We start from the raw sequence: 26201 nt of genomic DNA, 5'->3' as shown, positions 1-26201 counted from the left end.
ATTATTTAATTTAATTTAAATTTTTTTATCTGAAATGATAAGGTCCCGCAGTGGACTGATCGTTAAGACACGGTTCCCTGCAGATCACCGAAGTCAAGCATCACTGTCTGCGGTCAGTGTACGGGTGGGTGACCACTTGGGTCAGTCTGCATAGGGACCGAGGGTGTGCGGTATTGGTCCTCGTTAAACTGTTCTACCGTAGATTGCTGGACTTCGCGTGCTGGTTGCCTGGCTACCGAAGCGGCGGCGCCATCCCCTCTGCAGAGGATCAAAATTGTGATGGCTTGTCTTCGGATCATCCTCAGGGATGTTTCCCAGTTCGTTGTGAATAGCACATCGTGCAGCTCTAGTACAACGTAAGTAAAGTACCAACCTACCTGTGCCACCTGTAGCTACTGCGTCTACACAAAGATTTGAAAGTTCAAAGCTTGTTTTAAATCGCACAGACATGTGCAGCTGCAAACATACTCAGCAAAACAAAAATCTGATCTCTTTCTGATACATGATTCTAGTTATTATTTAGTCTTTCTGAAATAAATTTACGACATTAACTTTTCTAATAAATGTAGTTCCAAATTAAGATGAGTGCTCCTACTTTTAATGATTGATGAAGAGTTTGCTTGTATATGGTACATGGGTTATTCCCTACAAATTGGCTATTTTCAGGTAGGGACAACAACATCAAAAAAATTGTCGGAAATTAATAATTTTCTGTAATAAGCTACAGGATAAGGTACTAAACAAGAAAAATAGCTGTCTTGGTTAATATTAAAAAATTGCTTTTATTATTTGAAGTTTTTATTAAAGTGAGTCTATGATAACGTAGTAAGAAAACGATAATTTTAGTCACAAACATGTTTAAAATAATATTTTTAATGAACATGCTTAAGTACATCTTTAGTCCTTAATTGTTTTTTTTATTCATATATTATTCATTACTGCCAAGTATTAACTATAAAATACATATATTATTTACTTGTATCAGCTATAAATAGTAAACATGTAAATAAATTATGGGCTGCTAATTTTTGACAGGTTTTCGCTGTTTTTCCTCTTTTTTTTTACCACTGAAAACCTACTTTTTATCATGTTATAGTAAAACTGGTTATTAAAATCTTACCTTAACCATGTAATTCCAAATGTTATTTGAGTGTTTCAGCTATTGAAAAAGCCCTTGATTCCGTAAAGATTAGTTTTAGAAAACAACTCTAAAGGTAGAAACATATTACTGAATTAAACAATTAATTCTCTTTTTCTGGCTGTTGCGAATTTCGACTTCATGAAGCTGGTAAAGTTACTGTTTTATTTTTCTGGGAAGAACAAATGATTATATGATTGGGAGGTTTCTTTAAGGAATAATTGCTGCATGTGGCCAGCTCCAAATATATCTTAATGAGTAAATATCTACCTGATTTTTTCATTGCAGGTCCACATATAAGAAAAACAAGTACCAGAGGTTCACAAAAAGATTTAATAAGGAAGATGCAGGTACATAGACAATCAAAATGACAAACGAAATTCCAAGATCTCTGCACTCTTTAAAATCATAAAGCCATCTACCAGTTCAAGGTTAATACCTACACATTTGTGCATAACTCAGAGTAAAAAATAAAACAACTGTCCACACATGGTATTATTTTTCTGAAATTACAAATGATCATATGATAGTGTTTTCTTCAAAGGATTATTAAAATAGACTCAAATTAAATTCTAACTTAAAATGTATTCTTAAAAGTATTTTTTCTCATTGAAGGGAGAAGATTCCGTTTATAATTAAGCATTATGATTGCATCTCATTATTTTTACTTTCTATAAATTATTATTTTCTTCTTTTTATAATGTTTTATGGTACATTGACATTAATTTTGGTCCCATCTGTTTTTTAAAAAAAAGTTTTTATGGATAATATAATTCTTTTTAAAGCAATGCAAAGCTTAAAAAAAAACAAAAACAAAAAAAAAACAGGAACGTGGTATAAGTATTAAAACATACTGTAGTGAAAAAATAAATGATTGGTGTAAATTTCTTTGCCTAACTAATTCTGTTTAATTATTTCTACGATTAACCACTACATGTTTTGAGAAATGAAGTAAAATAGAAGTTAATAAATAAAAGGAAAACTTATTAATCTAAATCAAAACACTTGAAAATTATCGAACCGAAACGATAGTTAAAAAAGGCACTAGCATAAATATTAAAACCCGGAACAAGGCAAGATCAACGGAATTTTAAAAAAAAAAACTAATGATAAAATTTAAGAATAAAAAGAATTTATTGAGTGCGAAATTTATCGTGAAAAGAAAAAAAAAATCAAACACAGTGAAATCAGAAAAACAAAACTGTTTTTCTGATTCCACTATGTTTGATTTTTTAAAAAAAAATTTTTCTCCCAAGTTTTTCGTATCCCCCTGAATTTCGTAGGCCCTCGGCGCGTGCCTAGTGTGCCTATAGGTAAATCCGGCCCTGGGTGGTCCTCTTAAACATAATTTTGCATTTAGTAGTATAAAAATAATTTTTCTATCAGTACTTAGTATTGTTTGGACCAAAGCTTAATGTTGCCTTCTACTTTTAATCATGAAGTATACACGCATAACATTTAAATAGTATTTACATATGCAATTGCTGGTAATAAGATATTTAAACTAAAAATTTCTTTACAATAGCAATTTAATGGTAAATTAAGAAAATATTTTCAATGAAGTTATCCAAATAAAAAACAATGGGTCCAAACAAGTTATTTTCTGCTAACCTTGTATCTCTACTTATCAAATTCTTTCCTGATCTGATAGCCTTTAAAGTTTGAGCCTTTGTCAGTAATCAATTTGATTGCCATTCATTTTATTGATGCTGAATCTTTTTTTCAGATGCAGAAGGTACTTTAAACCCTCCTTATAATGGTTCTACAAAGTGAGTTTCAGAATGCTTCGTGCATTTTTAGTAGTTTAATTTTCATCTGTTTTATTACTGAAGTTAAAGCATTGTACCTGATAGTGTTCTGTTAATTTTGAAATGTTTGTTTTCATTTTTATTTGAGTACAAATAATAGAAATTCGATTAATGTCTTAAAAACTATTTTGCTATGTCCACCTGCTATTGTTTTCGAATAAGTTTTTATAGTTGTATGTATGAGACTCTCTACTCTTGAAATCCCCATATAGATTTGTAAAGTTGCATGCTGAAATAGTCTTTTATTTATCTCGATGTATTTATGTTCCTTTATTTTTGTTATTTTTGAAATATTAGTCCTTATCAATTTTCAATAAAGTCTTTTAATTTAGATGGATATTAAAGCAATGAAATTCTTTAGGCAAATATTTGAAAAGTCTATATATCTTACTACTTGTGAATTATAATAAATTCCTCTTATGATCAGCCTAATGGGGATGGGTCTCCATTTGTCTACCATGTATAGCAGATTGACCAATGAAGGACCACATGCCAAATGGAACACCCAAAGTATTTAGGCAGACATATTCACAGCAATTTTAGGTAGCAATTGTTATAAAAACATTGTTCTAACCACTAAATTCTATTTCTAAGTTAACCTTGTAATATCTTAGTATAAAATTAAATACTTTTAAATGTTTAAAGTTAAAACTTCTAAACTGATTACTTAAGAAAAAAACAGAATCCGAAAATCAGAATCAGTTAATCAGAAAAAAATTTAGATGAATTGAAATAATTTAAAAACTTTGGGAAAATTCATGTTTTTTTAAAATCATATTACACAATACATAAGTCCATTTAAACATAAATTTTAACTTTAAAAAATTTGTTCATAGAATTAAATTTAAAAAAAAATATTCTAGTTATTAAAATAAATGCAAGTTAAATACTTTGATTGAAAGAAACTTTATAGGGTTAAGAATGATAAAAATTGACACAAAATCCGTTCTGCGGAAAATAAGATTTACCATATAGTTGGGGAATATACTTAAGCTTTAAAACATTTATTTCAAATTAATGATATGACGCAGGGGCAAAGAGAGGAAAAAAAAAGAAAGAAAGAAAACATTAATTTTGAATAAACTATTTTCCTTAATAATAAAAAAATATTAAGATACTTGTTTACAATTTTTTATGGCGAATACTTTTTTAACATGACACTTACTATTAACAATTAATACACGTATGCATAAACAATTAGTAACATTTACACTACTTTACGAAACTTATTTTGATTATATTTTTTACAGTTAAAATTTAATAATATACAAATCATTTCCCAGCGTATAATCATGAATGATATGAAATGGTGTAAGTATATAGAAAATGGTTTAAAAAATTATTTAATGGTTATCCTGTATTTTGAAATTTTTTTAAATATTGTGATAATTTTATTCACTTTATCATGTGATAGCTTTTTAGAGCCATTAAATGAAAATTTAATAATTTTGTTTACGGACTGCTCTGTAATTTTGAGCAGGCCAAATTTATTCTGGAAAACAATCTTTCGACAGAAGTAGTATTAAATTAGGGCAAATAACTTAATCACTTTTGGAATTTGTCCTATATGGTGTTCTTCATTTCCATATTTTTAAATCACGTTAATACAAATAACAATGTGTTATTTTATAACTGCCTAAATACTAATTTCTATGTGTGCTTTTTAAATTGCGTAGATATAAAACGCAATGTGTGATTTTAAAATTGCGTGAATATGAATTGAGATGTACAATTTTAAATTGCGAAAAGATTACTCACAGCGCATGATTTTTAAAATGTGTGAATCGCGATATATGGTTTTTATATCGCATGAAAATGAATCGTGATGGATAATTTTCAAATCTCGTTATTGTTAATACGAAATGCGATGCGCAATTTAAAGATCGCATAAATACGAATTACGATGTGTGAATTTTAAATTATGAGAAGAATTAAAACGTGTAAATACGAAACTCGACATGTGATTTTTAAATCATGTAACAAAAAAAAAATAGGTTGGGTGTGTGATGTTAAACTTGCATTTGTTCATGGGTCTAAAGAAATATACACGTGTTTTGAATTATATTTTAGCAAAAGGGAACGCCTTTAATATAAATGTACACAACATGTTTTTTTTAAATTCTTTTCAGGAAGGGATCGATTTTGTTAAAATACGTAATTACTTTTTAAATTTCAAAAAAAAAAAATTTAAACAGTATCGGATTTTAAGAGTTGTAATATTGTGCTAAAATATCAGGATATTCTAAATCAGAAGTAAAAATGTAGCAATAATTGGAAAGAAAAAAAAACGCTCGGAAAACCTTTTATATTTATGTGAAAATCGACACAAATACAACACGTAAAAAGTAATTATTTTAATGCGCTATTCAAAACTCGCGTGCTGTCAAATTATTGTATGAAAAATATCAGAATTTTTTTAAATCGCGGGTAAAAACGTAGTAGTAACTACCAAGGAAATTGTCAAAATCCCTTTATATTTACGGTGAAAATGGTTTAAATAAAACGCGTCATAATTTTATGTATTTAAATGCGAAAGGAAAGTATCGAAATAGCGTATAAAAAAATATTGGACTTTCAAAACCTTGTAGAAATGTGTAACAATAATTGCCAAAATAACGATTGAAAAATAATTTTATTTGCAATAAAATCGGCACAAATAAACCACGTCAAGAAATGGTTTTCTAAATGAGTGATTATTTAATTGCGATTCATAATAATATCGTGCTAAAATATAAAAATTAAAAAACCATGCGGAAATGCGTAGCTACCGAAAAAGGATCAAAAGTGGATCAGATTTTTCATGGAGTTTGCAGAAATAAAGCGTTTCATAACTTTTAAAAATCGCGATTCCAGAAAGTACGTGAAAATTGGCAGCAATAACTACCGGAAAGTCATTGGATTTACAATGAAATCGGAGCACACGAAGAACGTCAAAAGTAATAACTAAAATTAGAAATTCGTATATCGTAATAATGATGTGTTAAAAATAATGAGATTTTCAAAACTATGCCTAAATCTGTAGAGGTAACCATCGAAAAAAAAACGATCAAAAACTACATTGAGTGTAATTGGGTGCATCAAAAATTTAATGCGTAAATTTGAAATTTCCAAATTTTTTTTTATTTAAAAAACAAAGTAATTTTTTTTGTTTTGTTCAGATTACGGCCACGGCCGCACATTGAGGGTTGGCGAGCCGCAGGTTGTGCACCCCCTAGTATACCAGATTGTCTATTGTATTTATAAGTCTTCATTATCATTAAAAAAAACATTAAAATGTATAAGAAATGTAGCTATGACGGCGAGAATTGAACTGGGGATTATCTGTAAGGATATAAACTCATTCATGTATTACTGTAATTGAAAATGGAGTAGTTAATACTTTCCTTTTGTAAATGTTCATTTGGAAAAATTTTCTATCAATCTAAATTTTTTTAAACAATTTGTTGGTATTTGATACGTGTTAAATTGAATCCATTCTTAGACCTTTGAATTTTTTTTACCAATTTTACTAGTTTTTTGAACCATGATAAATCAAACACGTTGTTACTTCCGAAAATTTCTCATTCCTATGTTGTAATTTTTTTGCTGTTAAAATGGCATTTTATTTTAATCAGAACATGAAGACATTTTTTAATTAGGTAATTTATTTTTATTTAAATGATCAACTGTTCTTTAATATTTTCTTTTCTTTTTGAGATTGATTTATATTCTTTTATTTGTTAAAAATCAGGAAGTCGTCATGGAGAAATTTTCAGAGGAAGGCATTGGCTCACATTGGGCTGTCTGGCCAACTATGATGATAATTTATTAAAAATCTATGCTTAAATTATTAACATTTTTAGAAAAGAATGTTAATTATTTGTCTTGTAGGGTTTGAAATTTTAAGGACTCACTTTGTTAAACACAGATGTTAATGTTGTGTATTTGCTTGATGTCTTCAGGATATCATGTCCCTCTTGGAGGATCAACTCCATCCTCTAGTTCAATCAGAGTTATTAGTGTTAGTTGATGTTCTGCATCAACCTGAACTTTTATTCCCTCATGGAACTGAAGCTGGGAAAAATGTGAAAATGGTGGATTCATGTGGTGGATTTAGAACTTTTAAAAAACATCTATGTATGAAATGTGAGGGTATTTTCAGTATTTTTCTTCACACTTAACCTGTGTAATTAATATTTTAATTAATTGCACAATTAATTACAATCTCCTGGCGAAAAAGGGAGCCTGTGTCCTACACAGAACTAATTGCAGACTCCCTTTCTATAATATCAAAAGTCTCATAAAGAACATCTTCAGGGCCTCTTTTCACGAGGAACTCAAAAATCGTAATTCCAATAAATCATGGCTTAAACAGATTCTCAATGTCCCTCGGTGGCCTAGGATGGAATCTGTTGCCGTGTTTCGTCTGAGAACTGGCCACGATTACCTGAAAAAACATCTATGTCGCATCAACGTGGTTCATGATCCCTTTTGTACATTGTGTGACCTCCACGAGGTAATAGACTTGTTTCACCTGTCTAGGTGCCCTGCTCTCGCTCGGAAATCTCTCTGGGAACGCTACTGAATTGCTTGCTCTTATTTATAGATTTATTGTCATCTTTTTGATGTTCAATTGTCATTGGAAATAAAATAAAAAATAAATAAATATTTTATAAATTATTATCTGAAATATCTTTATACTGAATATTAATGTTTATAAACAGTTATACTCATATTTATAAAAGGAAACCTATATAAAAGATTATAAACTCTGGTTTTCACCGAGGTGGAATTCAATCACTTATCAATTATGCTTTTCAATTCATTAATGAAATTTAATAGTTTTTTTTAATTAAAAGTTTCTTAGTAAAAGTATTTCTTAATCACTGTATCTGTTATCAAAATATATTTGCAATTGTTAAAATATGTAATAATTCACTTAAATATGTTTTTAACTTAAAATTAAATATAACTGATATGTATTACACTTTTTAATGTCTTGTTTTCTATTTATATTGCTTGAATATAAATATTCGAGAATACTTGTTATTTTTTCCTTATTTTTTAATTGAAAACAATTAGTAGAAAAATGTTCTGAAAATTTTTACTGTAAGAAAGAAACAAGAAGTAATGCCAATTAAAAGAATATATATTTTCTTATTAAAAGAATATATATTACAATACATTTGCATCCTTTTAAAATTCATGGTTTAAAATTATACAACTAGGGTTGGTCATTAGTATATTGTAATAATTTGTATAATTATGGCTACTCGAAAGGATAAATTATGACTTTGTTAAGCATTTTATAATAAAATGGTTCAATTTTGGAATTATTCACTAAGTTTAAAAACAAAAAATGTATATTAAATTGAAATGTACAGTAAATTTTTAGAAAGTTAGTTTTTTTTATTTTTAAAAAATATCGTTCTTTGAGCTTTCTTTTTCGTTAGACTTTAAAGGTTTAGTTATTAATGCAAATTAATACGAAAAAGCAATTAAAAGTCTAAAATCTACTTGCAAGGTAGTAGATTTAGACCTTTATATGTGGTGCCATAAATTTTGAGTTCTTTAAAAAAAGTATAATTTTCCTCATACCTTGTTTAATTGCATCAATACATTTTCGTTTTCAGTAATATTAATTTTCTTTATAGCATTATTGTTTATGTATAATTCATTGTAATATACTTTTTTCATTTCAAAATAATATAAATTACATTTCAGTACTTGGTAATGTATATATATATATATATATATATATATATATATATATATATATATATATATATATATATATATATATATATATATTTAAATTAAAAAAAAAAGTATTTTTTTAAAAATATCTTATGATAAAATGGCTCATGCACGCACATCACTTAATGAGTCTTATGCCATTTTTGCGTCTTAGTTTTCTTTCTTACATTAATTAGTCTTATTAAAGTTTTTTATATGTTTAACAAGATGATTTAGTCATTTGTAGTTGGATAGAGAATTTCTTAATATATAACTAATTGCCCTTTCTTATTTTGCTTCCTTCGCGTAAACAATGTGGAGTTTTTTTTTCCGGTCTGAAGAACTATTTAAACAGTTCTCTTTTAAATATTATTATTTGTATGAACTGTTACGTTAGAGGATAGCTTATTTTTATGATAGATTCACTACAGAATTTTTACTCCTGTGAAAAATTTATTAAATTTATTTATTCACAAACATGAGAATAACATAAAATAAATCATTAGCAACGCGAAAATCGGAAAGAGTTTTAAAAAATAACAGTTTTTGTGCTATTAACAAATCTCAATATCAATATAATAAATTTAGATGCTTGGATATAGTACTAAAATAAGCAAACACTAGACTAAATATTTTTAAAAGACTGACGCTTGCCTTTCAAAATTCTTTTTGTACATAATATTCATTATTTCTATTTACTACCAGCAGAAAGATTACTCTACTTTTCTTGAATACAAGGGTAACATATTAGGAAAAATATTTTTGCAATAATCATAGAATTTAAGTTATAGAGTAATAAAATTTATAACATACTTATAGCAAGTCTATGTTAAAAAATAAATTGCTTTAAGTTAAGGGCAGGAAACTTATTGCATCTCTTAAATAAATCTTTCTTCAATTTAATATGCCTCCATATTTCAATTACTCTGTATAATGTACTAAATTTCCCAAAATTTTTTAAAGAAATATGTTTTTCAAAAACATTTGGTACATGCAAATGGTAAAAATACCACTTTTAATTGATTTATTGAATTTTTATACCAAATGCTATTGTTTTATCATTTTCCTTCAATAAATGCTTACTCCTAATTTGAAATTTTTTATGAATACATTATCAGTTATTTGAAATTTTATTAGTTCTCACATAGTTTATTTATTTGCTGTTTAGACTTATATGTCAAACTGAAAGATTGTTGGAGAAAAAAGAGGAAAAACTTTGCATTAAAGTGCTGCAAACTTTTAAAGAAATGATGTCATTAGACCCAGACTATGGAGAAAAGGTATGTTTAGTCTTAACTATTTACTTACAAGGGCAGTAAATAAGCAGTAACTATTGATTCTTATTTGTTCCTATTATAAATAGTTATGAAAGCTTAAGTTCTGATAACGACCAAGTGTGTGTTTTTTTATTCATTGTTCTGCTTTTATTATACTAATAGATTACAAAGTTTGTCATCATTGCAAATTATTGGTTTCTTTTTGTTTCATGTCAAGTTTCAGAAAAATATTAAACAAACCTTCATTATTATTACATGGTTCGTAGCGTTTTTAAAAAGGACTTAAAGGAGCTTATTTTCTTTTTTTTTTAAATTCCTTTGAAGGTGCTTTTTTCATTGGGTGTTTTTAAAAAGTGCTTAATATCCCCTTTCCAAAAATGAACTTTTTTTCCCTTTACCATGTTGACTTTCGCGCGTTATGCAAAAGCATGCTTTTCACATTGTTCTATTCAACGTCTTCACAATTCATTCAATCACTATTTCGGCTTCCCGTCGGTCTATAGCGTCTGAAAGCACCAATCATTTTACATGTTTGATGAAATATTTGATAGTACACGTCTACTTAATACCCAAGTATATAAGGTTTTGAATCACTGCCATTTTAGCATTTGAACACAGCTGATTCCTGCTCCTTTGTCATTCAACTCAATGACACTCCTTCAATGTGTATAGGTTGTTATCTCAAACTTTTTAATCAAACATATTATTTTCAACTCAAATGCAGTGCACTCCCGATTATACGGGTTAATCACCGGGACAGGGAGCACGGAGAATCCGAAAACTCTTTTAATTAGAGAAAAAATCAATATCAGTACAAAAAATATAAAAATTACTGACATTTGCATGCATAACATCAAACTGGAAATTTTCCTTTTAAAAAATTGTGTAATGCGTCTTCGTCATATGTTTTACGAACCGCAGTAATGTCACCGTAATCAAATCCTCCCATATAATCTAATAAAATTTCCACAGAGCAGCAGAAATAGAAATTGTATTTCCCTCATTTACTACATCTTCTGCATCAGTTACTATCATCACAATTTGATTTAACAACATAACGATGTCTTCATCAGTCAAATACTGGAAGTCAGGCTCACATGCATCACTTTGAAAGAAATCTTCAAAATTTTCTACGTCAAGAATTTAGAAACCTCAGATTTCTTTTGCTTGTTCGAGAATACTGTTATCATATTTTTCTTGAACATCTGAAGAAGATTGCTCATCAAGCGATATTATCTTTCTCGAAGATCGTGATAAAGTAGACGATTTTACCTTTGACCATGCTGCTGATATTTTCGATATACTTCAATCCACTAACGAATATTGCTTCCAAAAATTTGGTAGTGTTGTAACTTCATGAATAAAATTTTTTTTAATCTTTAAAATGTTTCTCTTTATATTTTTCGTGTGACTCCAGAATGAGCACGGATAATCCGCAAACCGGATAATCCACAAACCAGATAATCCGCAAACCGGATAATCGAGAGTGTACTGTACTTTTTTTATTTAAAAGATGTCAATCAAGTGATTTTTTTATTACTATAAAAATTATGTTATTGCAGATTACTGAAACTTTTGTTGTAAAACAAGCTGTTATACATGCTTAACCCACTTTACTTGAATTACTCTTATATTCTTTTTCCCAACAGATTGTCACAACTTTTTTTTTTATATTTTATTATTTACCTTTAAATTATTCTTTTTATATATATTTTTTAATTATTTTATTTAAGCGTGTTTATTGTGAACCAAATTTTTCTTTTATCTGGTGCATGAAATTCTAGTGAGTATGATGCTTTTGTAGCATTAATCTATAGGCTTTGTTCTTGTCTTCTGTGGCCTTTCTGCAATCATTGTCAAACCACTCATTGCGGGTTCGTCGTTCCAGATCTGGGATAGCCTCAGGTGCAGATGTCAAAATGTTATCCTTTATTGCGTACCAGTCAAAAGTGAAGCCTAGTTTCCCTTTTTGTTCACGAATTCAATTGGAGAATTTAATTTTATATTCTTTAAGAATGTTTTGATCATTTAATTTAGAAATGTCAGGTTTGAAATCTCTGATTTCTCTCCTGTGATAGAAATTCTTGCATAATAGGAGTCTGACTTTGGATATCACAAGGACATTGTCTCGTCGACATTGGCTCCTCTAAAACTTCTCACGTCCATCACATTGCTATGGTGTCTCGTGTCCACAAGTATATGATCCATCTGGTTATCAGTTAACCCATCAGGGGCCAGCCAAGTAAGCTTGTGTATATCTTTATGTGGGAATGCCGTGCTTGTGATGAACAGATTTTCCGACACAGCAAAGTCAAAACCTCTCTGTCCGTTTCCGTTAGTATCAAAGTGAAGGCTTTCATCACCAGCATGGGATCTAACAAATCCTTCTCTGCCGATCTTAGCATTGAAGTCTCCAATTACCATCTTCATGTCCTGTGTGTGCAGGGCAGGAATTATAGCTCTTCATCAACAGGTCGTATAATAAGTCCTTTTCCACATAGTCTTTCTCTTCAGTCGGTGCATGAGCACAAATCTGGGTTATGTTGTAATGTCTTCCTTTCAGTCTTATTTTACAGAGTCTCATGCTTATAACCTGAAAGTCAATGACTGCCCTCTTTTGTTCACAATGAAGCCAACACCAAAATGGTGTGATTTGTCATGGCAGCTGTAATATACCCTGCATTCCCTTTTTTTTTAATCAAAAATGCCTTTTCCCAACCATCTGATTTCCTGAACTGCAAGGATATTTAGCTTATAGTCATGGTCTAGCTTATTGCAAGGTTATCCCTTCCCATGCAGAGTCGTCTGGGTAAAACAGAGCCCGGTATATGCACATTGTTGAGGTTTCTGAACTGGAGGTCCTTTACAGGGTGGGGTAGTTGGCCCCACGCCCAACCCCTAACACAGTTCCCTGATATAATCCCCAGGGGCAGTGTGCCCAGCTATACCCCCGGACTCTGATGCCCTAGCTGACCCAACTCACAAAAACTCGACGGTAATTGCAATTAAAAAGCTATGGCATAAAGGTATTACTCTTAATTGGACTAGAGCTCATGTGGGGAGGCGGATAGGGCAGCCAAGGAAGCCATCAGTCTCGACCGAGTGGATTTCACTGTCCAACTAACCCAAGTACAGGTCAAGTCGATAATAAATGAATGTGTCATGACACGGTGAAAAAGCGAATGGACAAACAATACTAAGGGACATCAAACTTTTAAATTTTTTAAAGATCCAAGGGTCACCAGACTGCTGGCAGATTTTTACCTAAATCAATTTCTTACAGGCCATGGCGTGTTTGGTAATCATCAATACCGCCTTTTCGGGAAATCCCCAAACTGTAACTTCTGTGGTGAATTCCAGGATATTAAACATCTATTACTTGATTGCCTGGAATTCCAGACGCGTCGTGGCACTGACTTTCGAAATAATAATACTGAACATCAACTCTTTTCTAATCAGGCCTGCAGAAATACTATCAAATACATCATCAAAGTGACCCTAAAGAACATTTTAGACTTTACGTAAACTATAATACTTGAACTATTACTTTTGAACTTAGACTGTCCCTCCATCGTGCCAACATTTTAACTTTTTACTTATTGATTTCAACTATCAACTTTTAAAACTTTACACCTGCTTTTATCATCTTATCTATCTACACTACGATGTTAGCTTTTTATTTGTTGAGTTTTATATGATTCGTAAATTTAAAGTTTTACTATTTCACCCAAATTTTAATTTCTTATAGATTTTGAAATTGCTCATTTTAGCATTTGATGTTAAATTACTTTTAGAATTTTACTTGTTTTGGGGCTTTTCCCTGGTTTTAAATTTCTCTCTTGTTCTATAGCTTAATATTTATCTTACTCGCCCACCATGTTCATGGGCTGTTGCCATTTTTTTATGTATCTTGTGTATTTTATGATTTGTATATCTCTTTGGATTTACATAAACATTTACCCGTATGCCCTAAATTGGGGCAGGGTAAATTTTCATATCCCCGGACGCTGGGTACCCACTTTAGTCGCCTTTTACGACATGTATGAGCTACATTGAAGCTATTCTTTTTCACCAGGTCACCACACAGGTGTTTCTTATTATATTCTTTATTTTAGAATAATTAATAATAATTCTATGAAACATATCAATTATATAATTATTGCTATTTATTTATCTGTTAGAAAATTTCTGAGATAAAACTTTTGTTTTGGTATATTTATTTGTTATATTATTGTAATATTCTTAAATGTATATTTATTTTTTGCTTTTATATATCCATTCTGCATTTCTGCTGATGCTATTTTTTATTAGTTTCTATAAAAGCATAATAACACCTGTAATATTATTATCTGATATAAATAAGGAATCTACCAGGTTTTTTTTAAATACAGGGTATCCGCGCACCTGGAAAGTCATGAATTTTGGTATTGAGCAAAATTTGTCATGATTTTAACTAATTTTTTTTTAAAAAAATCATGAAAAGTCATGGATTTAGGTCGCCGATTAAATTTTTAAAATGGAATTTACCCCTCTCATACCCAATTTTATAGTGTTCCGAATATCTGAATTTGTAACAAAATTCCCACTCACCACTCCCATATTTGATTAAAATATAAAATATTTTTATCGTGTTCTATAAAAATTATGGTGTTCTTTCAAAAAATTAAAGGAAAAACATCATTTCTAGAGCAAATTATCTTTGAAACTTCTGTGATTTCAGAATTTTTGTTATTATTTTTATTTTATCAATTTAAAATTCTACCTGAGGGCAAGCCAGTAATTGGTAAATTTTTTTATTCCGAAATGTGAACAGAAAATTCAGGAGTATTCTTTTATTTTCCTATGAACAAGAAAAGTATCTTTCGAATGTAATTCTGCCGAAGAAAAAAATTATTCACTTTTGTATTTTTTCAGCTATTTTATGGCTTCAACTCTTTCTTTACACTGTTTTTAAAATTTAAAATCTATAAATATGAAGAGGCAGAGTGTAATAACTTTGGTTTGACATTGAAATAGTAGGTATTACAATTTCAATAAATGTTTTTATAATGCTGTTTTAAATTTATTGTTGTGTTTTTGTCAGAGAAAATAGTAACTTCGTTAAGTCATGAATTTGAAATTTATTAAATGTAACAGATACCCTGGTAAATATTTTTCTAATTAGTTATTTTTACTTCATCATAATGTGTTGCATTTTGTCTTTTCAACAATAGTCATCATCACGACAATCCCTTAATTTCTGTTAAGCTTCGCGCTCCCATGCCACAGGTTCTGGGTTCGATCCTCGGGCCGGGCAAGGTTGACTCATCCTTTGAGTGGGTCGATAAATGAGTACCAAGCATGCTTGGGGGCTAAACACTGGGGGGTTCGCATTCGACTGACCACCTAGCCGCAACATCTTGCTTCTGCACCCCTGAGCCCAATGTTAAGAAAACTGAGATGGGCACAGTAGGCCTTGGCCCTTTATGGGCTGTTGTGTCACTGAGTTTAGTTTAGTTTTGAATGGCAGTATTAAGATTTAAAAAAAAACAATACTGGAGATTAAAGCACATTAATCAATGAATGCAGTCAATAATATTTATTGTTTCAAATCGATACTAATTAAGTTAAAATGTCTGTGTATAGAATATAAGATTAAAATAGTTTCATTTAATATTTCTGTTATATTTATAACAATATGTTATAAGACATTTATTTCACAAAATTTTGATATTTTTCCTAATAGTTTTGTATCAAACTCTTTTTAGGGGCTCATACCCACATTGCTCTTGAAGAAATTTTAGCCGAAAAGGCTGAAAAAGCAAAAGATGCCGAAGAAAACAAACTTCCCCGAGAAGTAGTTCTGATGCAGCCTATTTTAAGATTCTTACAACTCTTGTGTGAAAACCATAATTATGATTTGCAAGTAAGTGCACATTTTCATAGCACAGATTATTAATGAAAAAAAGGATAAATTAAATAAAAATTCAAATTAAAAATATTCCTTAGCTCCTTATTTAGTATTAATATGTTTTACGGGAGTTTAGTTCATTAAATTTGGATGTAGCTTCGTAGCTATAGATTGAGTGGTGTTTAGTTTTGTTTATTTAGTAATTATAGTTAAATTTCAAAGTGAAGTTGAGAAAGTTTGTTTTATCCAAAAAGGCTGTTGAAGTAGTAAATCAATTATCTTAAATATTTGACTTATTTTAAATTTACAGGTTGCAGTGTGTTTATTTATCTTCAAATATATATTGTAAAGAACTACATTTTTATTCACTCTTTATCTGAAACAACTCACTATATTGTGAGAGACTTCAAATAATTATATGCATTGTGACTTTTTAAAAAGATTTCCTTGCATCTTTCATAGTCATCATTTAGTTATGTTAAACCCTTGAGTTGGTTATTTGTTTACAATGCTCACAATTGGTATAACTGTGGCCATTGACATAACTGAAAATATAGTACAATTTATTTTGTGGAGATTATAACCAAAGTCTTGTATCGAAAATCGTCTTTATTATGCTAGTGTTCTAATTGTGAAATCTCTCGAATTTTGTAAGTTTTAAAGTATCTTTCATTTTTCTGAATGTAAAGCAAACTTTTTTCATTACATTTAACCGTATATTTTTTAAAATTCTATTAAGTTGTGTGGATTCACAATGATAACTATGTCTAATAATTTAATTTTGATATTATTTACTATTATTTATTTTGATATTTTCATTAAGACTGTTAACAATTAGAAACATATACTAAATTAAATTAAGTCTAAGAAAGAAAATGTCTGTGTTGTGCAAACCGATTAGTTATCTCTCTTTTTTTCCAAATTATAATCGACATCCTTAATTATTATCATAATTATAAAGAGTGGATAAGCATTGCATAGTTATGAATATTTTTTTTAAATATTTTTGTTTGCATCTTGCAAATAAAAACTACCACCCAAAAATTTATTATTTAAAACATTATTTTGGACAACTATGCACTATTTTAATTGTTTTTTTTTTAAAAATGTTATTTAAATTTTTTTAATTTAATGTTTAATTACATAACTTATGACTATTTAGTTTTTATCTGTTCCTTTTTTTAAAATCAAAACTTGAAAAATTGAATACAATATTTAATATCCATCTGCTTTAGTTAAACATCTTTAATTTCTTTTATTTTTAGAATTTCTTGAGAAATCAAACCGATAAAAATAATTACAATGTTGTATCTGAAACTCTTATGTTCCTTGATTGTATATATGGAAGTATTACAGGAGGCCTTGGATTATTAGGCTTATATATTAATGAACCTGAATATTGCCAGGACCATGCCATGAAAATCAAGTAAATAGTTTTAATTCATTTTCTTTACATTTAGTGTTTATTTTTACACATTGTATTTGCTTTTGTTTTAGTGTACTCATGTGGTAAAAATTGGTCCTCTCCAAAAAGTCCTCTCCAGTATTAAAAAATTTTATTTTTTTAATACTGAACTAACTCTTTTCTTTTAAAGTTTTCAATCCAATGTAATTAGTTTTAAAATGAATAAATTAAATTAATTTTGTAAAGAAAATATCCTTGATCGCAATTTTCTATTTGTATTAAGTGACTGTGCTTTTAAGTATTCTATCAGTTCATATACCATTTATTGATATCAAATTCTTTAAGTTTAAGAAAAATTATTTTGAACCAATTTAAGTGAGAATAATATTACTTGTGAAATTATTGGTTAATGAACAATGTACTTGGTTAATGAACTTCTCAGAGCTATCCCTCAGTCAACTGATCGTAAAACTTCCTGTACAAAGTCAAGCTTCACTGAGCAAGTGGGTAACCACTTTGATCAGCAAGAGAAGTAACCTTATTAAACTGTTCTACCATAATGTGCTAAACTTTGTGGGCAGATGGATCAAAATTGTGATGGCATATTTCTGAACATCTTCAGTGATGTTTGTCCCCCATTATGCAGTTTCTGGTGCAATGTAAATATTGTACTACTTCTCAGGGCCAAGATTTAAATTTCAGTTGGCTGTATTGGAACAATCTGACCAGTTTCTGTTGAACAACTCTGTCAGCTTTTAAAATATTGGTTAAAGTGGTTTAAAAGCAAATGTTTCTCAAATCGATAATTGAAATGCTTCTCACTGTTATTTAGATCCTATGTTGTAAGGACTCGAATAATTGTTGTTCAGGATCCCAAAAGAAAGGAGAGAAATGATTTTATCATTCTCTGATTCTAACAGGGTTGCCACTCCACAGGAAAAGCCTGGAAAATACAGGCAATTTAAAAATCACTTAAAATAACTAGGAAAATGCAGGGAATTTTGATTTTTTCTTTACAAACTGGGAAAATACAGGGAATTTTGTTTCTTATTTTTGTCTTTTAAAAAATGGTGACTACTCAAAGAGTAATCTATGGGATATTTCACCCTTATATTTCAGCTATACTAAATTATTTCATTTGCTAAAGCATTATTTAAGTATGTTCACTGTTTTTCCAGCAATTAAATATAATAAAAATAGTTAGCCCAATATAGCTCACACAAGAGCACAGTAATTGTTGTTTCCACTTAATATATTGTGTATAATATGTACAGGGAATTTTTTTCCCAGATTTGAGTGGTAACCCTGTGTAAGATAGTTCTTATTGAAACCCAACCTAATGTAATATCCTTAATAGTTTCTAAATTAAGTTCCTTGGTTGGTTAGGAAACAGTGTGGTAGCCAGGTAGTTACTACTACAGTATGGGAAAACGAATGGATTTAGTCCTTGAACTGAAGGTTTCTGTATATTTCATCTAATCTAACAAAAAATGTTTTATCTTTATAAACTTATGTAATATTAGAATAATAAAACCTGTAATTGGTTCTAAACTGTAGCTGTTTTTGTAATTTGTTGTTAACCTTTCCATTTTTTAATAAAATTTTTTTTTTAAGTAAACCAATATGCAATGTTTTAGATTTAAGTTAATGGATTTAAATTTGGTTTAAAAAAATTGTTAGCTACTTTTGTAACCTATTGTGTATTATTTTACACAGAACAATGCATCGAAGTTATTGCTGGCAAGAATGGAAGGCAGAGGTGACAGTGAAAATGCTGAACGAAATCTCCATCCATCTGGTAAAGTCCAAAACATCTGGTAAAGTAATATTTTAAATAAATTTCCTATTTACTGGGGACATTATTTTTAAATATTATATTTAATATTTTTTTTAAATATTTATTTACATTATTCAAGTTAATAAATGAAGGATTAAATAATAAGGCAATATTATTTAGCATTTTTTGACTTAATTTTTTATTTCAAATTACCAATTACTTTGTTTTCTAGTTATTCATTTATTTGTTTATTTAATTTTTTACTTATTTTTTACAGATTTAAGTTTTACAGATTTTTTTCTTTGACAACAAAATAAATGAAATATTTTGGAAACTGCTGAAAATTTCAATTTCTTCATTTTATTAATGGCTTCTTATCTTCTGTTACATTAAAAAAAAAAAGAAAAAAAAAACATTGAAGAAGAGATATTTATGTGAATAAGAGTATTACTACTATTACCAGCATACCTGCTGAAATTTTTTGTTTTAACTGTTTAATTTTTTTTATTTATTATTTTTAGTATTTAGTTATTTTGAAGAGTTTGATTTTATGTGTACTTTTTTTTAATTAGAACTTCTTTGAAATTGTTCAAAATACTTCTACTGTAATTTAATGGAATGTGATATTTTAATAAATTATCAAGTGCAGAAATTTAAATTTGTATCTAGCTCTAGAAAATTGTGGGAAGCTTGTGAAAATTACATAAATTTCTTTTTCTGTCAGTATAATTCTTGTAGCAATTGAAAAATATTTTAAGATTAAATTATTTAAAATTATATTAGGAGAAGCTTTCTAAATTTATTCTAACGATAATTAATAAGTCACAGAGATTTCAAAGATTACAAATGTTATATTTTTGTCAGTTATTTCTTTTATCTAATTTATTAAGTTCGGAACTCATCATAATGTACATTATCTTTGTTAAATAGAAAATAAATAATTACATTTGTAATAATTATTAATAATTTTTTGATCTGCTTACATTCTAGTATTTCATAATAAGAAGCTAATGCATCCTTATTGGAGATGAGTCCCAGCTGGGCTTGACAACTAGCTGAGACTCATTGTCTGGAAACATTTTCCATACTCAGGCTAATGACGTAGTTTTTATTTACTTGCTAATTTTTAAATAAGTGATCTCAATATACTAATCTCAAACATATTTTACTTAGTCTTATATCTTTACAAATTTTAGCTTAATCTTACATATAAAATCTTTAACACATATAAAATAGGCTTAAATTTAGAGTCAGCCTCTAAGAGCGAGTCTATGCTTAACACTAATTAGTACTTCCTCAAAACAATAAAAGTTTCATTTAATGGTTAATTATCATAAGGCATTTGATCTTTTAATACTAATTTTTTTTTTAGTAGTTTGAAGTCTTGTGACATTTTGTTTCCTCCATTTCATTCTCATTGTGGTTTTAGTCTCTTCTCGATAATTAGATGTGTCCATTTTGATATAAACATTCTAAATTGTTTATTTAATATTTCTATTAGCAAAAGCCAGGAATTTCTTTAATGATTATTAAGTATTTGCAAACTATTAAGTGTGAAATCATGTCTCCAAATTATTTCAAGTACTATTTTCCAGGGATTGCCCACAATATTCTAATGAATTAGAAAAGTACTTATTTAAGTTTCAAGGAAAACTGTCCTTTTTTGTATTCTGTTATTTATGTATCTGTGTTAATTATTATTAAATAATGTATAAAAATTGTAAAAGATTTTTAAGATAACTACCTCCAGGCATTCTTTTCAAATGATTCCTCCCTTGAAAAAAAGTACTTTGAAAAAAGGATAAATATTAGGAGCTAAAAAATTAATAAAACAGAGATACAGACAGGGTGGCCACCCACCTGGAAAACCTTGAAAACCTGGAATTATCAGGGAATTTTTTTTATACTGGAAAAAACCTGGAAATACCAGGGAAATTTGGATAAAAACCTGGAAAAATCAGGGAATTTTAAAGAAAAGCTGGAAATTTTTTCTTTGATCATTTTTTTAATTTCACCAATTTAAATTATTTACAAATTTTTTTAATTTAAATCATTTCATCCATTATACCCACTTTTTTTTAAACGGAAATGTATCGCCAAACAGTTGAAATATTATCAACTTAGCGATACTTTGCTTGCATCAAAATTTGCTCCATTACAGCTCTGTTAAACTAGAATGCCACATAAAATTCTGCCACGGTTGCTGAACGAATGTAGAAACCTTTGACCGCTATGGGACTGTTCAATTTAGGAAAGATTCTGGTGGAGGTGGAAAAAGGGATTAGGAAATTTCTGTTTTTAAATTCTGTTCTTGGGCTGAATCCATTTATGGCTCAAGTTTGTTCCGATGCTTTGGTGGTATTTTTTTTTCTATTTTGACAAAATGTTTTTGTATTTTTAACTTTACTGATTTTGTATTTTTAATTCTCCAAAAATTAGTTGGTTATAATTTAATAATAATAGACTTTATATTGCACCCTTTTTCTCAAAGCTTTTCTACTCCCATACAAAGAAATCTATGAATTATTTTTTTCTCAGCAAACCAACCAATCACATATTTTTACAATCGCTAACCGCAATGTTTGTCAACAAATCTTTACAATTGTTGCATTAATGATTTTTGATTCAAAATTTTGTACCAAAACATTAAAAATTAAATAAAAAATCTTGAAAATTGTCAAAATAAATAATTTTTTTCAAGATAATATGTTAAAAAAATAATATTTTGAATAAAATATTTTATAATACCGACACTTTTCTTGTACACATCCTACACTTTACAAGAAAAAAGAAACAAAAACCTGGAAATTTTAAGATTTTTATCTGGAAAACCTGGGAAAATCAGAGAAATTTGAAATCTGATTTGAGTGGCCACCCTGAAAATAACGATGCAGATCATTACAATTACGTAGAAATGTTTGCACATTTAAAAAAAAATAAATTTAAATTTCATTTCTCTTTTCAAATGAAAGAGAAAAACAGAAAGGACCCAAGGGACAACAGGACTTAGAATTTGGGTTTAAAATGTCCTGTTTTGCCTTTAGTATGCATTTATTGCTCAATAAAATAATTAATTATGTATTGGGAGTACAAATTAAAACAGTCCTTTTTTTTGTGGTTAAAAATCCATTTATTTCAGAACAAAATTAATGAAAAGATTAATCAAAGTATTGTCCATCGTTGGTTACTACTTTTTCCCACCTCTCAGGCAATTTTCGAATTCTATCTCTTCTCTTCTTTTGAGGCGATCCAAGTTAAGAGGCAATTTTCGATTTCTGCAAAGGAAGTGAACCGGTGACCTGCCAAATCGTGCTGCGTCCGTCGGAAGAACCAGTAATCAGAAGGAGCAATGTTTGGCGAATACGCCGGGTGTGGTAAAATATCCCACTTGAGCGTTTATAAAAAACTTTTGCGACATGAAGCCAACCGTTGTCATGAAGAATAACTTTGTCATGCCTTTGCTCATATTCGGGCTGTTTTTCTCTTAATGCACGGCACAAACGAATCAATTGTAGCCTATACCGATCGCCCATAATGGAATCGCCAGGTAGTAGCAGCTCATACTATACCACACCATTCTTGAAAGGGCGAAACCATTCCCAACATGATTTATTAGCTTATTTATTTTCATTTTAATAGTTCTCTCCCCTATTCAATGAAAAAACGTGTTTTATTTATAAATTTTATTAATGTATATGAAATACTTTTTTTAAATTTTATTATGTACAATAAGATTTTGATTGTGCAAACACAATCATATTTAAAAACCTACCTTGTTAACATAGCTAAAAAATATATAGGTTAAAGAGAGAAAAATAAATGCTGATTTGAAGCATCTTGAAACTAACCTGTACAATATTGAATGCCTTCTAAGACATTATTTGGTAGAACAATTTTTTGCAATACGAAAATTTTTTTAGTCCAAGCAAGTAAAATGCCTTGTAAAAGTTTTTTAATTTATGGTTACTAAAAATAATGTTAATAACACCTACATTTCACTTATTTATCTATTCTTAAATAGTAGAAAATCTTTTTATTTGGCAAAAATACACCTTTTCGAAAAAAAAGTTTTCTTGAAACAGAAGTTTAAAATGTCAACGCAATAGGAATCACTAAACCAACATTTAAGTGCGAAGGAAGCAAAAAAGTTATAGAAATTTCACGATTTTCTTATGAGTTAAAAAAGATGAAAAACATCAGAACCAATTTAATTGCACATTGAAATGTTGAAGTTTTCAAAGATTATTTTTTAACTTTCCTGTCCTCTGGCAATCAAACAGGTTTAAATATTTTCAGTCCGGTTTTCCTCCGAATTATTCATTAGATTAGATTGTTTCTTTTCGTTTGTGACCATTGATGTGTGCGTCTTATAGCAAAGTTTTTTTTTTACTAGAATTTGAAAAGTATATATTGAAAGTGGTTAATGTGTAACACCTGCTATACTAATCTACAGAAAATGGCAACTGATTTTTCTGTATCAAATGAAAATGCATGTAGTATGTAGTGTACTTCCTCGATAAGGGCCACCTCTCCTCACTGCCCTTTGATGACACTGTCTGTTAATATTCCTGTTAAAAAATTATTCGTGTTAATAGGTTTGATTTTGATACCATTACAAATATTTACTTTGTTAGAATTTTTCTCACCTGGTTAAATTTTTCAAAGTTTCTCTTTTTGGTATCAATAAGTTTATTAAGGGATATTAAAACTTTTTTGAAATAAATATATATTTTTTTTAAATGTACCTTTAAATATTTATTTTTCTCATAATTTTTAGTTTAAATTATAAAAAAAAATCTCAAGCTTTACAGTAAATTTTTTTTTAAAGTGTGCACAATGGTTTTCTTTTAGCATATCTTTTTTTTCGTAAACTACAAATTTTTCTCATTTTGATAATGGATGAGAACTACTTTTTGAAATACACATGTAAATTAGTATAAGATGGTAGTTTTACAGTCGTTGAGAATTAAATTCATCTACTACATAACAGTACACTTTTTGTTAAATATTTATGGTGTTAATTATGAGTTTTTCACAAATTTTTATCATTTTGATAATGGGTGAGAACTACTTTTTGAAATACACATGTAAAATAGTATAAGATGGTAATTTTACAGTCGTTGAGAATCAAATTCAGCCACTACATAATAGTACACATTTTGTTAAATATTTATTGTGTTAATTAAGAGCCCTTTAAAAATTCGATGTACCCTTTTCTGTGAGGAAGCATCTTGCGCTTTTTTATTTCAAGGGAGAACTCCGTAGTAGGCGTAGTAATGGAGTATTTAAGAAAAATTTTTAGTTAAAAAAGCAACTAAATAAATAAAAAAAAAGTGAAGTAAGGAAATTTCTTCAGAGATGTAAACAATGTTATTAATATTTATGTAAACATTTCATTTTTTGTCTTACATCTGTACCAGTTATATAGAGACATTACGGAAATCGTGACTTGCTCAAATCTGCGATTATTCTTATCTAACTCTTGTGTTTTTTATGTAAGGAAAACTTATGAATTTCTCAAAGCATCACCCTTAAAGTAATTTAAAAACTTTTTGAAATATAAATTAGTTACAGTATTGGAAAATTATTTGCCTTTTTAACTAGCAAATTTTGAGCAATCTTTTTTCGTTTATTACTGAATTGGTTTCAATTTCATTACGTATTATTGTTTTAATATGAAAAATGTTGTAAATTTTGACTTTTTTTTTTGTCGAAGGAATCCAATAACAAATTTAATCATAAAAATAAACCGAAAAAGAAATGCAATTGATAAATTCATGTATGTAAGTAATATATATTTAGAAGTACTTTTTCTTCTATACCTTTCCTTGAAACAATAATTTACATTAGAATATCATAATTATTTTAAATATTAAAAGCAATAAAATTGAGCACCATTAAATAAATAATGGGAAAAAAAACAGTATGTTTTTGAAAGTTAAATATTTTCTGAGAAAAGTTGTGCACAAAATAAAAAAGTGAACACCCTGAATAACTTTTCATTTAACATTCAGCTTTTCCTGTACTAGGTGTCAATTTTAATGGGTTCGTGAGTCAATAATCAATAATTTCATTCAAAAAGGAATTTTGTGTTCAAAATCTTTCTAAATTATAAGGCAGGTGTATACTTGCATGGTGTTACAATATGTATTTTGATGAGTCAAAATTTATCAATGAAATGATGAAAACAAAAACTTTTCAAGATAGAAATTTTAGTTTTACAAGCACATTTCTACAAAAATACTCAAGTTGCTTAAAATATATGATTTGCATAATTTTTATTTTAATATCTTCTCTTTCAGGATTTTGAAAAAGTCAAGCATTGTTTGTTGCAGTTGTTATATTGAAGTTTTTCAGTACTCTTCTATGCTATTCCAAGTGATTCTATGTTGACAAGAATATTTATTTCTCTGTTGTCTTTATTATTTTTAAAATTAAATGTAAATAGAAATTTGTGTAATATTTGTATTGTTTATGAATATTTTTTTGTATTTATATATCTTTGTATAATAAAATGTATGCTAGAGACAATGTTGATTATGTATTTAACTACTTTCAGTGTACATTCAATTCATTACATGAGATAACCAGGTGATTATATTAGTACATATTTGTACAATACACTTATTTTTTGCTAAATTTGCTGCAAGACAAAATATAATCAGTAAGACATGAATTATTGATCAATACCGCACTGAATCATCATCTGTAGACAGCTTCTCAATATTATCGGCTGTAGGTTGTATCTATTTCTGTATAGGGTACAATAGTATCACTAGATTCCTTAAAAACGCACAGCTTTTATTTTGAAACTCTATTTTTAACTTTATTATATATTTATTTTATGTTTAGTAATTTATATACATATATTGACTACAAGTTAAAACTTGAACAATTACTTGTGAGATACAGAATTTCTATAAATCTGGACAGCAGTTTTATTACTCTGCTTTTAAGTAGAATAGCACAGTAAGGGAAAAACTATTATGTATGTTTACCTAGCTTAAAAATGTATTAATAAGTTTAACCCCTTCCTTCTCGCTCCCGTGAGAATGACGGGGTGAGATTTTGCCCGCTATTTCTCGCCTGTGATATTAACGGGCTGGAGTGTTCAGTAGTAACGCGCCAATAAGAATAAAACTAATTCATTTCTTTTGCAAGGAAAACATTTTATTTCTCATTTTACACACC

General features: G+C 28.7%; 1 protein-coding gene across 9 annotated transcripts; it reads left to right on the top strand.

The window, feature by feature from the left end:
• The first annotated feature begins 570 nt into the window (after positions 1 to 570).
• LOC147806879 (inositol 1,4,5-trisphosphate-gated calcium channel ITPR2-like) lies at positions 571 to 25541 on the top strand. Of its 9 annotated transcripts, none has more exons than XM_087167357.1 (8): positions 581 to 666; positions 1427 to 1569; positions 2865 to 2907; positions 9830 to 9941; positions 15686 to 15843; positions 17094 to 17254; positions 18950 to 19050; positions 25313 to 25541. In XM_087167357.1, exons 5-8 carry the CDS (start codon positions 15784 to 15786, stop codon positions 25318 to 25320), a joined length of 330 nt encoding a protein of 109 aa, XP_087023483.1. In that variant the 5' UTR covers positions 581 to 666; positions 1427 to 1569; positions 2865 to 2907; positions 9830 to 9941; positions 15686 to 15783; the 3' UTR covers positions 25321 to 25541. The 9 variants fall into 9 exon arrangements, with proteins under 9 accessions (XP_087023490.1, XP_087023489.1, XP_087023483.1 ...); XM_087167358.1 differs by lacking the exon at positions 581 to 666 and adding an exon at positions 1265 to 1288; XM_087167359.1 differs by lacking the exon at positions 581 to 666 and adding an exon at positions 4197 to 4257 and having other exon boundaries at positions 1301 to 1569.
• The last annotated feature ends 660 nt before the right edge of the window (positions 25542 to 26201 follow it).

Source organism: Parasteatoda tepidariorum, chromosome 7 (genome assembly GCF_982258835.1).
Source record: "Parasteatoda tepidariorum strain Cologne lab strain chromosome 7, Ptep-v5.0, whole genome shotgun sequence".
Lineage (NCBI taxonomy): Eukaryota > Metazoa > Arthropoda > Arachnida > Araneae > Theridiidae > Parasteatoda > Parasteatoda tepidariorum.
The sequence above is the reverse complement of the archived record's forward strand: the minus strand, read 5'-3'. Positions and strand labels throughout refer to the sequence as shown.